This window comes from Dermacentor andersoni, chromosome 7, assembly GCF_023375885.2.
Source record: "Dermacentor andersoni chromosome 7, qqDerAnde1_hic_scaffold, whole genome shotgun sequence".
Classification (NCBI taxonomy): Eukaryota; Metazoa; Arthropoda; class Arachnida; order Ixodida; family Ixodidae; genus Dermacentor; species Dermacentor andersoni.
In genome coordinates this window covers 169,846,919-169,863,062 of record NC_092820.1, presented here as the reverse complement: position 1 = coordinate 169,863,062, position 16,144 = coordinate 169,846,919, and the positions used below count along the sequence as shown (strand labels likewise).

The 16,144-nt window shown below is 46.6% G+C and overlaps 1 protein-coding gene across 2 annotated transcripts in view; it reads right to left on the bottom strand.

The window, feature by feature from the left end:
* The window catches only part of LOC129385276 (uncharacterized), a 610,699-nt gene that overhangs the window by 198,785 nt on the left and 395,770 nt on the right, over positions 1-16,144 (bottom strand). For both annotated transcript variants that reach the window (XM_072289404.1, XM_072289403.1), the window contains exon 4: positions 7,379-7,470. In XM_072289404.1, coding sequence (XP_072145505.1) covers positions 7,379-7,470 — 92 coding nt within the window. The remainder of the gene's footprint in view (positions 1-7,378; positions 7,471-16,144) is intronic.

Genomic DNA, 16,144 nt, shown 5'->3' with positions numbered 1-16,144 from the left:
GTTGCTGACACGCCCAATGATAAAAAACGAACAAATTGGGAGATAAACCACACGGGGAGGTATACATAACATGAAGAGAGGTAGGTAGGAAGGTTAACCGGTAATTGGTTACACTACACAGAAGAACGTACGGTACAAAACAACAGAAAGCTGAGAGACATAATGTTCCCTGAAGAAAGGGCAAATATGTTCAGGCTATCTATCATCCTTTAATCGTTCAAGAGTCCAGTTTTGATGGAAGGTCGCGACAGCATAGTTGCCAACGTGTTCAACTGCATAGAAGTCGTTAAATCAACCAATGAATAAAAATAAACATCTTCGTTTGCATTACATTCTCTCCATAGGCTTAATCAGTTCTGCGGACGCCCAGAAGGTGGAGAAAGATACATGAAAGCGAGAAATTGTCACCCACCCGAACCTAGCTAGAATATAGGTTTCATCTGTAGCTTCACGCTACAGTCAAGTGGATGACAATTTCTTCCTTTAACGTTGTTTCCGACTACAGCTAGGTCAGGTTGATCGTGGTGTCTAATATTTGCTTTCCTTTTTCGCGCACGAATCTGCAGCTTCGCCTACGCTATTTCGGTTATTTTTTTTACTTTATTGCCGCCTACTTTGCCCGTTCGCACACTTGGCTCTGCCCTTTCTTTTCTTCTCTGTTTTTTTTTTTTTTCTTATCTTCTCCACAGTGCTCCCAGATCGCGACGGGTGGAGCCTCTTTTAACGACAAGGGTGGAATGATGTAATTGCTCTTTGAACGTTCCACTAAGCTCCTTATTTTCCCATTAGGAGCCACGTCCTAGCAATCCATCAGCCTGGCTGTCTGGGTCTCTTTCGTCTACTTCCTTGTGCTCTGGTATTTTTTTCCTTGCTCACCGAAGGTTCTTGTACGCATACTTTCTACAGCCTCTCTCCTTGAAGGCTAGAGTTTACTTTTACTTTTTGACCCTCTTTATATTTTTCTGCACTGCACTCAACTCCTCCTCCATTAGACGCTTTCGTCACCTCAAATAATGGAACCGCGGTCTACACGTATGGCACAAGCAGCTTCAAGAATGCGGGTGTCCCGCTTGTCGGATCCCATAATACCGAATGTATTAGGGACCGCTGTTGCATAAAGCTATCTCGGCGCAGACACTAGAGTGTTCTTTTGGCCAGCGTGTGTTTTCTGTCCTTCCTATATCGTGGTTCGAATGCATACGACACTGGTCCATAATATAATGCGCCGATTTGCGTAGTTGAATGCACTGTAATTCTCGAATTCTCCAGAGCAATTATGACCTATCAAGAGACCAACGTTCGTGTCACCAAGCGTTCTCAAGTCGCTCCTATAGCTCATGAGCTTATATCTAAAGACATAAGCAAAAAAAATGCATTGTTTGGCATCCAATGTTTAGGACTGTCTTGGTCGGCATTTGTTTAGGCTTATTGCATTTTGCATCTACTTAGGACAGTTAGTGACTGCTGATCCGGATCATGAGAGTGAAATAATCAGAAGAATAAGAATGGGCTGGGGTGCGTTTGGCAGGCATTCGCAGATCATGAACAGCAGGTTGCCATTATCCCTCAAGAGAAAAGTGTATAACAGCTGTGTCTTACCAGTACTCACGTACGGGGCAGGAACCTGGAAGCTTACGAAAAGGGTTCTACTTAAATTGCGGACGACGCAACGAGCTATGGAAAGAAGAATGATGGGTGTAACGTTAAGGGATAAGAAAAGAGCAGATTGGGTGAGGGAACTAACGCGCGTTAATGACATCTTAGTTGAAATCAAGAAAAATAAATGGGCATGGGCCGGACATGTAATGAGGAGGGAAGATAACCGATGGTCACTAAGAGTTACGGACTGGATGCCGAGGGAAGGGAAGCGTAGCAGGGGGCGACCGAAAGTTAGGTGGGCAGATGAGATCAGGAAGTTTGGAGGGTCAACATGGCCACAATTAGTACATGACCGGGGCAGTTGGAGGAGTATGGGAGAGGCCTTTGCCCTGCAGTGGGCGTAACTAGGCTGATGATGATGATGACGATGCATTTTGAAGAAAAAAAAGTTTAAATCTACCGAACGATGGCAGCAGAATTTTAGTTTAGTTTATCAATTTATTTTCCAAAAGATAACTGGAATTTATTAAATTTACAACTAATTAAAAAATCTACTTCACAAATGTTTAACTGAGCAATAGACAATAACATCGAAATTTTGGAAGTGGCACCTATTGTGATATATAAAGCTCGCAAAATTTCTAAAAATTATACCCTGCTCTGAAATATATCAGTACTTTGTGAGTAGCTAAGATTTCTGCGAAACGTTCGTGAACAATGCAAACAATTTGGTGTAAGCTGTGAACGCATACTTGGTTGGGAAAATAGAAGAATTCCGGATCAAGCTACATAACAGGTATTCGGCCTTAACTCAGGGAGAGGACCTTACTGTTGAAAATCTGGACGACAATCTTACGGGCATCATTAAGGAATGTGCAATAGAAGTTGGTGGTAACTCCGTTACACAGGATGACAGTAATCTATCACACGAGACGAAAGATCTGATCAAGAAACGCCAATGTATGAAAGCCTCTAACCCGACAGCTAGAATAGAACTGGCGGAACTTTCGAAGTTAATCAACAAGCGTAAGACAGCTGACCTAAGGAAGTATAATATGGATCGAATTGAACATGCTCTCAGGAACGGAGGAAGCCTAAAAGCAGTGAAGAAGAAATTAAGAAGAAGTGATCTTAATTAAGAGAAATTAAGAAGTGATCTCGCACCACTTATTTTACCTTTTTTCATTTCACTTTGATTGCTCTTAATCCTTGGAGCCTCCTGGTCATTGCGAAGCTTAGATTCGGCACGGTGAATGGCAGACTGCGTTATTACGGTATTTCTCTGGGCTAGCTGGTGTACACTGAATAGCCGGAGCAATGTTCTTGCGTACTCTCGTCCCTGTGTAACGTGTGCTGGCCGAACCAGTCGGCAAGAGACGATCGCAACAAAGCATGCAAGCCTGCAGCACACGTGGGCATCCGTCCTCACCTAAAAAAGAAATTCAACCCTCGCCCCCACTCCACTTCACACTCCGAACCCTATCCTTCCCATTTCTGCTGCATGCTAAGGGTTCTGCAGTGGTGCTTTGCCTGAGTCCCTTCTGTCATGAGCTTCCTTCACTGTAAAGCTTCCCGTTTTCTTTGTGCTCCAATCAAGACGAAGTGCGCGCCATTGCAGCAGCCGTTGGGCAGCCGTAATTCGTGTTGTCTCGCTGCCTTGAAAATGGTAAAAATGGAGACAAAGACTACTTTAAAATAAACGTAGTACCCAGTTCTCGGTATAAAAATTTGTGTAACGCATCTGTTTTTCTTTGGTCGCGGCATCCCACTGGCCAAAAAGATCAGTTATTTACACAAAACGTCCAAACGCCCAAGAACACAAACACACGTGGCTACAAAACACGAAAAGCACGACACACCTTTATCAAGCTTTGTGCAAAGGGAAATGGGCGTACAAGCACACACGAAAGCACCCAGTCGTAACTTTTTTTTCCCTTAAGGGTATGCGCACCTATTTCTCATTCTCAGTCTGCTGTAGCTAGGAAAGGCTTTAGGAAGCTGGACGGGTTTCATTCGCAAAATCAGTTTTTGTTCAAGTTACTGAAATTTGATTTGATTTGAAGGAAAGTTATTAATCCGCAGAATATGCAACACAAAATTTATGTTCTCCATGCGAAGTCCAAGTGATTCCCATATACTAAAAAGTTTCACAAACCACGAAAAGAGCCGCACTCTCGCCCAAAGTGCGAAGAAATACCTAATAGAAATAGGAAAGTGTTACACAATTAAACGAAGGAAAGTTCGTAGCTCTTCAGACCCCATAAATGACAGTAAATATTTGCTTACTGACTAGGCAGGCGTGGTGTCACGGCGCTCACAGACAAACAGGAACAGGCTCACTCAATAACCGCGCACACTCACTATATAAATGTCTATGTGATAGCAGCAAGGTGACCACGCGATTGTTTCAAAGCGAATGCTTCGTGCTGTCGTTCGCGTCCCCATTTCTTTCAAATAAAGATTACGCGACCTCTAAAACTAAGTTCCCCAGCCACCTGGGCTCACCTTTGCACGCTCGCCCTGATCCCTGGTACCACTAGCGAAAGATCTCCAACTGGCGGCACGCCGGCCGCGTGTGCACGCAGCCGCACGGGCAGCCGCTGCCGATCAAGGGGAGCAGAGGCGCGCCGTCTTCCTCTAACCCGGCCATGAGGCAGCGCGGCATCGAATATGTGATCTCACACATTGGGCGCACACCTACCAAATTCCTTCAGGGATCGCCCTTGCTCGCATTCTTTCCCTCACATATACAGCAAGTCAAGTGAATTGCGCGCTGGCTATACATTCTCTTCGAACTTGGACTTCATGTGGGACAGCACGGCAATGACGAAAATGGAACTGGAGGGTCCAGGTACCTCCTAGCAAAATATTAAGGACGACTCAATGGACTTCCCCATAGTACTCAGCCAACCATGTCGCGAGAGAAGTTCCTATTACATGCGTTCTCCTGCATATCAACTACTTTTCCCACGGGGGCGTTGGAAAATGTTTAATGGGCTACAAAACTATGGTAGCCTACTGCTAGGAAGAATAAATAATACGCATAAGGTTTAGAGACAATGAAAGAAAAGAAAATCCGGGGACACCTAAGCACTTATAATTTGTGAATGCAAAAGCAATAATATCCTTTTGAACGCCGCTGAGCGGTCCTTCGAGTATTACGCTGCGAGTAATGTCATAGCGGTACGTGCTTCCCGATCCAGCAAGCAGCAGTAGCCTGCGGTGCCGACGCCGTATGCCACCGACGTCCTGCGCGACGAGAGACCGAGGACGCAGCAGCGGCCACCAATGCCGGCGGGCGCGCGCGACAGCTAAGCAAAGAGGCAGTGCCCTACTCTTTGAAGCTAGGTCAGGATGTCTTAGAACACGCAGCTATAAAAAGAAATTTAACGAAGAAGACACATGTACTGTTTGTGGTAAGTCTTTGATGGTACCCATCCCGATGTCGATGCGGGCACAGTCACGCTTCCTGAGGCCCTAGGGTTTAGAGATAACAATAGTCATGTAAATATATATGCGGTGGAAATTAGCAAAAGGCGATGAAATGATTGGTGGCTCAAAAGCAGAGAGGTGACATATATAAGGTTAAAAGTGTAGGAAAAAGTATTGAAGGAGAATGGCGAATTTTAATAACTTACAACACGGTTAAACAAAAATAAAAAGCTAAGCATGGTGCCAACTGCCATGATCCCGTTTCAAAGGGGACGATCCTACCTTCCATCCATCCATCCATCCACCCTAGTGGGGATGAGCGAGAGAAATACAGGTCGCGCGCTGACTTTCGAGAGCGAGAGCGAAGGTGACACGACGTCGCGGCGATGTCCTCTTCCTGGCGCGCTAGCGTGGTAGCAGGTGTTCCCTTTCTACCGCTCTGATCCATCGAGGCGTGCTCGTGACCTGGCGTCGCAGCCAATGGGACTTTAGGTTCCGTTTGGCCGCTACAAGCTACAGACGCCGGCTTTTTCGCTGAATGGGTCGTTTGAAGTTTTGGCATCAAAACAAAATAAGAAGCGCTGGCGGAAAAAAAAATGAATGCATTTGGCACCGGAACCATTGTCGTAAACTTCAGTTCCATGATGATCTCTTCTGCTACAATCTCACTGCAAGTTAAAAAGAAAAAGAATGAAAGGTAAATAAAAAGAACTGTGCAGAGAGTGAACGTCGTTCTTTTTTTTTTCCTCTTCTCAAATGCTATCTTAATCTGTGCTTTTCCAGTTTCCCGATTTCTCGGCTTCGTCCTTCCTGAAATCGCGTCGGGGATCGTTCCTACTGTCCTTTTCTCTTCCGCCAATTCCGTTCCCTTGATAACGAAAGCCCCCGGGCTTTCTTTTTCCTTTATTGAAGTATAGGGGAGCGTGCGCGACCCGAATTGGCGAGAAAGAAACGATACGTCAACTGATGTACTGAACTCGCGAGAACTGCTCTCGCTCCACCCAACCTCTGTACCACGCGCGCCAATAGATGCCCCCGTTTGAGTTCGCGTTCTCGGAACCTTTCCTGTCGATTGAACTATCGCACGTGCTGCAGCGGTACGAGTGCGTTAACTTCGAGACTGTTCTCAGGTCACTCAGTACATCGGCATCGCCACATTGCTGTTGCCTTGCGGTTAACTAGCAGCTCCTATTTGCCACCAAGTTGGTGGCTCGATGGTTTACGCGCACACTTCTTGCCCTCCATCATCGCTTGCCACTGCACGCCCGTCATACACGCTCGAGTCTTCGAATTGGTGTGCTGGAAGGATTTTCTGTGGGACACACCATCGTGGCACAGGAGCCCGAAGAAGTGTTTGGTGCCATGCTGCACTCTCCCTGTACGCACATCCGCCACCAAGAAGCAACCATGCGCAAACCGATGTGGCGCCCAATTCAGCGTCCACACATGAAGCGAGGAAATGTGATCTAAAAACAGAGAAATAGCATCGTAGTCTAATTTTCGAAGCGGAGCGCACACATGCACACACACACATAGACAGGTACACACATGCTCGCGTACACGTACAAACTTCAGTCTGCTGAACATGCGGAAGCACTTCTGTAACTACATTACGGTTAGTTCGTGGCTAGAGAAAACGTGTTGCTAGTGAAGCTCTATCGTGTGTATTGTTGTGACCCCTTTTGTTTTTGTATGCTTAGGCTCTTGCGCTTCTAAATTATACTATGATGACCAGCCACCAACTAGCCCGATTCGCCATCCTGACAGCGGGAAAGAGCAACTGCGTGTTCGTGCACGAGCTAAGCCACCTGCTAATAAAAATAGCAGTGTTGCCAAATTTCTTTCGAACGTGTCGCTCAAGTTAGGCAATGAAGCCGTTAACTTTCCGTTAGATCTTGCTTTGAGTTGGCTAGAAGTGACACTTAAACTATCGAACGAATCTTTAAAAATGTAGGCGTTTTGAAGCACTAAAATATATGCTATCATGGCGTAGCTCATCTATGAAATGTTTCACTATCATCTATACTATCTATGCAGGTGATAAATGAACACTAAATTTACCAGCAAGGTGTAGCAGAGGGCATATTCTTAACTAATGTCTTTACAAAACAACGAATGATCACAGCCGTAATTCTACGTTTACCTGCAGATTGTAAGATTGCAGATCCAGCATGGTTAAAAATATATGCGGGTAAGCTAACTTTGCTAACACGAAGACTGATTGGTCTAAGTAATAGCTGTTTTATCTCTTCCAAGCTAGGCAGCTCTTATTGTCCTCTTCGAGCAGCCGACGTTTCTGGGAAAAAGCCATGTGATAGACGTACGCAACACACTTTGGACAACTCACTTGGTCTTCTGGTGCTGGATCCCAGGCCTAGGCGACGGACGGTATTGGGGCCGCCCAGTCCGTATCCTCCGAACAGAGACTTGCTTCAGCCACTGGAGAAAGATTACGGCGAATGGAGCAGAAACACGGAAGGATTAAGGCGCATGTGTCCCGACGGAGAAATCATTTTCAGGCTAAAAGCATAGAGCGGGGACTTGAATGGCCGGATTTCTAGCGACATAATTATAGTGTGCATGATACCATCGATATCAGAGCTCTCCAAACACGCGGCATTCATTTACTTGGCATCAGGCTCGGAGGCATGGCAAAGCGTATGGTTTGCGGTGCTGTCTGATGCTTTTCATATAGATTGCGCCAATGTGTACACCAACCATAAATTGGGTGTACTGCGTTCCGAGAGAACTACACGGCATGGGTCAAACCCAGAGAAACGAAGGCCAGGAATGCATTTAGGTAAACATGCTCGAAAAGTGTTGCAGACGCAGACAGAAAAAGCAGAAAACAGGCAACGCAAACGCCGACCATCAACTGAGCATACGCACATAAGTTTTGTGTCGACCTTCCTTTTCTACCACACGCAGTGTGACCCTTCAGTTGACAGTCAGCGTTGGTGTTTTCCGTTTCCTTCTTCTTGTGTCCGTGTCTGCAGGCCTGTCCGTGTCTGCAGACGTGATATCTTCCCAAAGAACTGAGCCAGCCAAGCTGGCTCGAAATGGAGCTCTGCTACAGTTGCACTGAGCGTAGTGTGGCCCCTTTCCACCGGCAAGGACAGGAATGCTATATCTCCATGCGCCTACATGACACGCAATCTCGGCATTGCTAGCGTATCGCCTCAGGAAGCTTCAACAGTTCCTTTGCACGTTTACAAATGCTATGATTTCTTCAACACTAATGGCAAATTTTCTCCGCATCTCAACCGCTGCGATGACTGCGATACCCTCTGTTGATGATGACAGTTCACAGGTTCAAATCTCGGCCGCGGTGGCATCAGATTGATGGGAACGTAATGCAAAAATGATCGCGTATTTCGATTTGTGAGCACAGGGAAGTATTCCAAGTGGTCAAAGTTAACATGTGGCCTATAAATTTGCCTCCTGTTTTAGCCACGGCATTGCTACAGGACGTTAAGCACCAACAGTCGCAATAAAATTGAGATGTTCGCATATAACAACATCTACGGGGGAGAACCTGCTGCCCTGCGTGCTGATACGCAACACGTAGTGCAAGAGCGACCCTGCAACTTGGTCATATTTTGCGAATCGAAGGCAGCCCTTCAGAGTTTGCAGTTTGCCCTACGCTACAGGGCTCTGAAGCAATTGGTACGGGAGATAAGAAAGGATCGATCCCTACCAAGTTCATGAGAAAAGGCACCGCATAATATTCCACTGGCTGCCAGGACATACTAATATTACTGGTAATGATATTGCCGACGAGGCGGCCCGGTCCACCCATAAAGGATCCTAACCGAGTGGTTCCGATCTCACTATCCAGAAGCGATGCTGCAAGGAAACTTTATTTCCTGGCTCGGACTCTCGTGCACTCTTGCTGATCGTCTCCTAATTCCCATATGTTTCGCCGACATAAACTTGAGCATTCGTTAACGCTACAGCTGCCACCAAGAATTTCTTGCTCCGAATACAACACTGTTTTGGTGCCTCTGAATCGTTGTTGCATTCAGGAAAGCATACTCATTCCGCATCACAATGTATGACACATCTATGTGCGACTCCTGCAAGATGAAAGAAAATAGTGAACATATATTGTGCTATTGCTCTCGTTATAACGTCCAGAGCCGCCCTCTCCGGACAGCATAAACAGGCTGGACTAAAGACAGTCTTCAGGAACCCAGATTTTTAGGCCATGGACGTGGGCGTCGCTAGTGCAGAAATCAACGAAGGCGTTGTTACAATACTCGATGCCGGCAGGTATCTGTAAATTCCAAAAACAGCGCAAAGAATACACATACACATAAAGAAGACACGAAAGACGCGGACAAGCGGTACTACCAGCTGTTTATTCCAATCGGCACACCCTCCCATTTTATAAAATGACCCATGCACAAAGTGTCACGCCCTTTCTTTCCATCCGATGGTGATAGACATAAGTAAAAACTAAAATAACTAAAAAAAGGTGAACAAAACTGCTTCCGGCTTTAGATAGCAGAATTCAAGAAGTCCAGTTCGGCGCTGTGCAAAAGCAGAGGCGCTTCGCTTACACAGATCGGTGAATTTTTGTGGATATGGAATGCTTCCAAAGCAACTCGAGTCATATGGTTTGCAGACTTGCCTAAGATAGTTGTCTCAGAAAAAAGTGCCTCGCAACCAGACGCGATGATATGGGCAACCAAATGTGCATATTTGTCCTCTTTTTTTTTCTGAACATTTAGCGCATACTCCCTGAGCCGGTCGTTGATGCACCGTTCAGTTTGGCAGATGCGCACTTTCCCACACTTCAAGGGAACTGAATATACGACTCCTGTCGCGCACCCTACGTATGGACGTTCCTGTCTGGTTTTGCAACCTCGCTTCCTGTCAACGCAAATCTGACTGCAGAAACTGAAAAAGGCCGCTAACAGGCATCGTATTCCTGTGGTTTTTTACGGCTCATAATAAGCTTTCCAGGCTCTACCCTCGGATTTGCGTTGACAGCAAGCGAGGTTGCAAAACCAGACATGAACACCGTAGGGTGCGCGACAGCAGTGGTATATTCAGTTCCCTTGAAGTGTGGAAAAGTGCGCTTCGGCCAAACTGAATGGTGCATCAACGACCGGCTCACGGAGCATGGGCTAAATGTTAAGAAAAAGAAGAGGACAGATATGCACATCTGGTTGTCCATATTATCGCGTGAGGCTGCAAGGCACTTTTTTCTGAGACCACTATCTTAGGCAAGTCTGTAAAGCACACGGCTCGAGTGGCATTCGAAGCATTCCATATCCACAAAAATTCACCTATCCGTGTAAGCACGGCGTCTTTGATTTTGCACAGCGCCGAACTAGACTTCTTGAATTCTGCTATCTAAAGCCGGAAGCAGATTTGTTCACCTTTTTTTTTTTTACTTATGTTTATTACCTTCGCATGGGAAAAATGGTGCGACACTTGTGCGTGGTTCACTTTATGAAATTGGAGGGTGTGTCGATTGGAATAAACAGTTGGTAGTAGCGCATGTCCGCGTCCTTCGTGTCTTCTTTATGTGTAAGGGTATTTTTTTCGCTGTTCTTGGAATTTACAATGTTAGACCAACTAGCCTAACAGATGATCGTTCTGACAGGTCTGTGCGACCTTTTGTAGACTTCGTGTGCTTTTTCAAGTGCGCGCGCGACTAGTTCTCTCTCTCTCTCTTCCCTTCTTTCTCTCTATGCACTTTTTTATATCGCTCTCCCAGTGCAATGTGGCAAACCGGACGTGCGTGTTGTTAACCTCCCTTTCTTTTCTTGCCTCTCTCTCTCTCTCCCTCTTTCTCTGTCTCTCTAAGCAACAACAATCCTGCGCGAATTTCGCATGTCCTTTTCCCTTCTCTCCAAATATTATCAATAATGTATTCGGCATTTGCGCATCCTGTCTGCCGTCACTATCTTTTTATCCCTTTGCCACACTTCTCTTATGGGCTTACTTGTTCTCTCTACAGTCCTTGCACGTGAAGCTTCTGCAAGCCTTCAGTAGGATAGAACCAAGGCCAACACCTGCAAGATGGCTTCCTCAGAAGGAGTTCTCTTCTGGTAGCCGTCGTCGGGGTCATCCCTGTTACTGTTAGCGGTTGCACTTGTGCAAGCAAATGTCATCATATATATATGCTGGTGACATCAATAGGCTATCACACATTTTCCTTATCTTCCAAGAGCAAAGAAAAATGATCCTAATAGAGCTTCCTGTCTGGTTAGCTCGTGTTCTGCATTTGATTTCACCTTTTCGGCACCACAAAGATGAAAAGCGAAAGAGTTGATACATGGAAAGCGCGTCATGTCTCCTATTTTGCGGATTTTATGTTTTGTGGCACTGAAAACTCGCGAGATTGCAGTCATTGTCGTTGGCGTCTAAAAGAAAAAGAAAGAAACCTGCAGGATCTAGCTGACTTCTCGTCCCTTTATCACCCTTTCAAACAAGGCCTCTGTACCGCCACAACTGTGCTCGTCTTTACAAAACAACAAAATGGTGACATGAAATAGTTATGGTGAAATTTTATACTTTCAACCTGAACTCTTTTCATCTTCAGTTCTACGAAGCGCAGTCTATTCATAAGGGTCACCATGACTTTTCGTTCCGTGTGATTCTAGAAACGACGGTAATAAAAAAGAAAACCAAAGACCGAAACACGCTTATTTTGGGAAAGAACAGAGGCACAGACGCTTTGCCCGCGCCTGCAGCAGTTACAAGCTCAGCAACAATAAATAAATAAATAAATAAATAAATAAATAAATAAATAAATAAATAAACACAGCTTTTAACATCTCCGGAAAAACGTCCAAGTGATTTTGTTTCCATATTTCAATGCCTCCAGTATGCTACCTGCTGAAGGGTCACAGAAAAAAAATAAGATTACAAAAATCTTTCACAGGATATCATCGCAGGTGCATGACCCTGCTAAGCAGGGATTTCAACATCGATTTTTGGCATCTGTTTTGCTGTAAAACCTCTCGCGCTTTCGTGTGAGTGCTTCGGCGAACTTTGTCGCCCTTTGTCCTGGGCGACAAAATGTCAAAGTTTAGGTGAAGTAAATATAGTAGACAAGAACTACTTTCATTTTTTTATTAAGATTGTTGGAAGTCTGCAACATCTTTAGAGCCACGCGTTCGGCTCGAAGCAGAAAACACTTTCTTATTGGTAATGTAACAGGTTGCAGGGTCTTCCTCTGGGAGAGGCAAAAATTAAACACGCATAACGATATCTTCTCCAATGCCTACATTATATTTGTATATTTATTATAATTTTTTTTTCTTTTCTGCACTATACACGAACTTCTAGAATATACGGTCATTACTCGTAGCGGAAAGCATATCAGGATATGGCAAAAACAGCCCGCGGTTCTGGCTTTTACCGTTTGTGCGACTCAGGGCAGCACCACAAAGTGTGATCACCTTGTCATAATGAAGCGTAATAAAGCTCGCTTTCCTTTCAGCAAGACACACAACAAAAATTGTGCCTCGGAGAAAGCAGTTCCGTTGACTTGCGGCATTGCCAAAATCCTTCTTGCTGTAGTTCCTCTCTACACAGCGGGAAAATTCAACACCTGTATCATGCAGCAAGAATGGGAGAAACATGACGCCTACTCTACAACCAAAGAGACATTCTGTCCTTTGAAGAAATTCTGTGATGTCACGCTGCGAGAATGTTCACCCCATTTATTAATGCGACAGCGTTAAGGAGTTCGTGTCGCAGAAAAACTGGTGTAGTCAGCGTCGGTGGCGTTGGCCGTGAGCGAAAAATCCCGGAAGGTTATTCACAAATAAGAACAACTTGCAAGGTGGGCTGGGTGGGAATCGAACCACGGTCGCCGGAGTGTGAGACGGAGACGCTACCACTCAGCCATGAGTTCGATGGCTCAAAGCGGGACAAAAGCGCCTCTAGTGAATGCGGTGTTGCCTTAGAAACGTGCCGTAGAAAGTTATACTGCGGTGTATATCGGTAATTATGAGCATGTAAATTACAGAAGTCGCAGTTACACGAGTAGCGAAGTACGCTTCCGCTACATTTCTTCTGCGCTTGGCGCACACGCAGAGCCATCTTGGGGCAAACACAGAAGACCCCCTCCTCGCAATGTACGGCGCTGCCCCGACATGTGGTGCGCCACTCGCCCGCTTCTCCCCTTCGTCTCGTTCGAGTGCATTGGGGCAGTGCGGGGACCGGTGTGAGGATGCCCCAATACCCTTGCGTTTAATAAGTTTTCTCGCTCTCTCCCCTTCCAACTTCCAGCGTGCGTCACGTGAACCCTCGTGTTTAGGCGACGCGGCTCCTCTTTCCGCTGACAGCGCGATTCCTAGGTGCAGCGTCCGATGCGGGACGCGTCTGACGTGGTCGCTGCGCCGTAGCGCGTCTGGTGGGAAATCGTCCCCTGGTCTGGTGGGAAAGCGATGTGTGCTGTGCTGCTGGCGAAGAGTCATGCGTCTGCGTGGTGCTCCCAAGGGAGATAGAGGACGATCCCATCGAGGCGTCAGTCCCATGATCGCGTCCGCCTTCATGGCGCGTTGCGGCCCGGCTGTCCGTGCCAATCACGACGTTTGGCTCGCGTAGATCGTGTATGCCAAGAGCATGCCGAGCGGATGAGTGGGCGGTGCGAACGGGGTGCGATAACACTGTCGCGTTCCACTCTTTTTACATGACAAGGAGGGGTACACAGAATGCCCCACCAAACCAAACGCTAAGCCGCCAAAGTGACTTAGCGTTTATGGTGCTGCGCTGCTAAGCACGAGGTCATGGGATCAAATCCTGGCCTCGGCGGCCGCATTTACCTGGAGGCGCAATGCAAAAACGTCCGGGTCCCGTGCATTGGGGGCAGGTTAAAGATCCCCTGGTGGTCAAAATTATTCAGGAGCCTCTCAATACGGCGTGCCTCATAATTAAATCATGATTTTGGCACCTAAAATCTCAGAATTCAATCAATTATTCTTCTAGTTGGTCAGTGCGCTCTGTCTCCCTGGCGTCTTTCGCTGCCTGTCGTGCGGCCTTCAGCCGGTTTTCTTCTTTTGGCTGGGCAGCGTCCATATAGACTAGGGCACACTATGGCGTGGTGCGGAGTGGCGCGGTGGGGTGTTGTGGGGTGTGTCGTTGTAAACATGTACTACACCAATTTTAAGATTCTGGCTAATATAATCTCTAACCAATCTGCTTTGCCGGTTGCCATTTCATGCTTGCGTCTACTCTCGATTGCGGGAGAGCCAGCATTTCCCTGTTCTCATCATCATATTGATAGATGCGTATGTATTGCCGATATAGTGTTCATTTCTATTTCGCATTTCATCGTACCCTTTCACTTTTCCGCACACACCAGAGCTTCGCACGAACTAAATGTTAGCAGGTGAAGTGAGTTCCAGAAAACCTGCCACCAGAATAAGACTAATAAATCTGTGCTTTCAGAACGCGGTCGCGGCGAAAAGCAGCGCGCAGACCACGCGTTCCCTTCCGTCCCGCCACACTTCACAATTGCCATTATATTCAAATTGAAATTCTTTATTTCCGAAACAAGTTTGGTTGTTATCAGGGCTAAAAGCTGAGGTCTGCAGCTTGACAGAGGTCCGGACGCCATATTCAAAGCAGGGCTCGACTTCGACATGTATGTAGAATATCGCCACAACGCGTGCAGTGCCGTGAAAGCTATAAGTCGCGTCGGCCAAAGGAAAAAGAGAACCAGAACAAGAGCTCCTCCAATGTCCACTTTTTGTCGCCTTCCGCGCGACACCTACTAGCTGGAACCTTCACGAAATGTTTATACTAGTGGGCAACTTTCTGTGGCAACGACCGGAAAGCTAGAGAGCGTAAATTCAGCGCATGTGTTACTGCAGCAAGAAGTGCTAGTTTGGTTTCTCGGAGCAGATACTGAATAACAGCGTATAGCTGGCTACTTGCGAAAGCTCCGAAGTTGGCAAAACGTGGCATAGTAATGGGAAAAATGAAATTGATATGTAACACTGAGTAGCGCATTTTTTTTTCTTATGCTTTGATATTTCAGTACTGTAGTCAGTGCAGGACGCTCGTGTATTCTGTTCCGCAGCCTAAACAAGAGGCCGATGAATTTGTCATGCGCGCGTGCTTTCCCGCCGAAGCTTTCCCTTCATTGGCACCAAAAGTTGTCCGAGAGTGCAGTAGCGCACGATGTGTGAACCATTCTCCTTTCTATGAAACACGAAGCCAGCTATCGTTACTCATTAGCTGGCGTGAGCCATTACATTCGCAGCACTGCGCAGAATTGTTGAGGCGGAGTGCATGTGCGCGTAGTGGTGTTTGAAAAGGTGGGAAACTGGGGCGGTGACATGGTCGAAGGGTAACGCCTAATTACAGCGGTCGTTGACAAATGACTACGCCGCAAACGACGTGTGCGATCGATGGGTCCATGCTGAAATGATCCAACCACGTCAAACGCGAGATGTGCCCTGAACGTGCCACCATCCGTGGTCGCAGCCTCCGTTATTGCAGCAATGTGCGAGTTTGTTAATTGTATTGTATGGCAAAAGAGCATGATCACCTAGTAAGAGTGCAGATGAAGGTGAGGACGCGTTCGTTGCGTGTGTTGCAGCATTCACTAGACTGCAAAAAGTACATGATCGGCGCACATATCCTGTTAACAGAGGCAATTAGGCGACAACTTCTGCTGAGAGCATGTGACTCGTGTTCCCACAAGATACCCGGATACTGTTGAAAACACCTCTGGTACCTCTAAACTTCCGCCTAAGATGTCCAGGCATTCAAAATGTTAGTAATTTAACCAACCCCAGCAGCAATGCATCTCCGCCTGCTGACATCATCGTGAAGGCGTCCGTGTTGACTGCCCAACGCACCGTCCACTTTGCACTCAGCTTTTCTTCGAGAAAATGGAGAAGTGTGTTCCAACCATCCTTTCTTAAGGTTTTGCGCACGACTCACCACTTTCATCAAAACACCAGGCATGCCTATTCATTGCAACAGTGCTGCCTGGGGCAGATTACGAAAGGTAATATTACTCGTCGCCGTCGTAATATGCTTTGTCGTCTGTTCGTGTTTGTGTCCTGCTTAGGCTCTCTTGGCACAGGGCGCTGCCGGTGGGCCACTCCGGTAAATACAAACACTCCACTTTCCTACT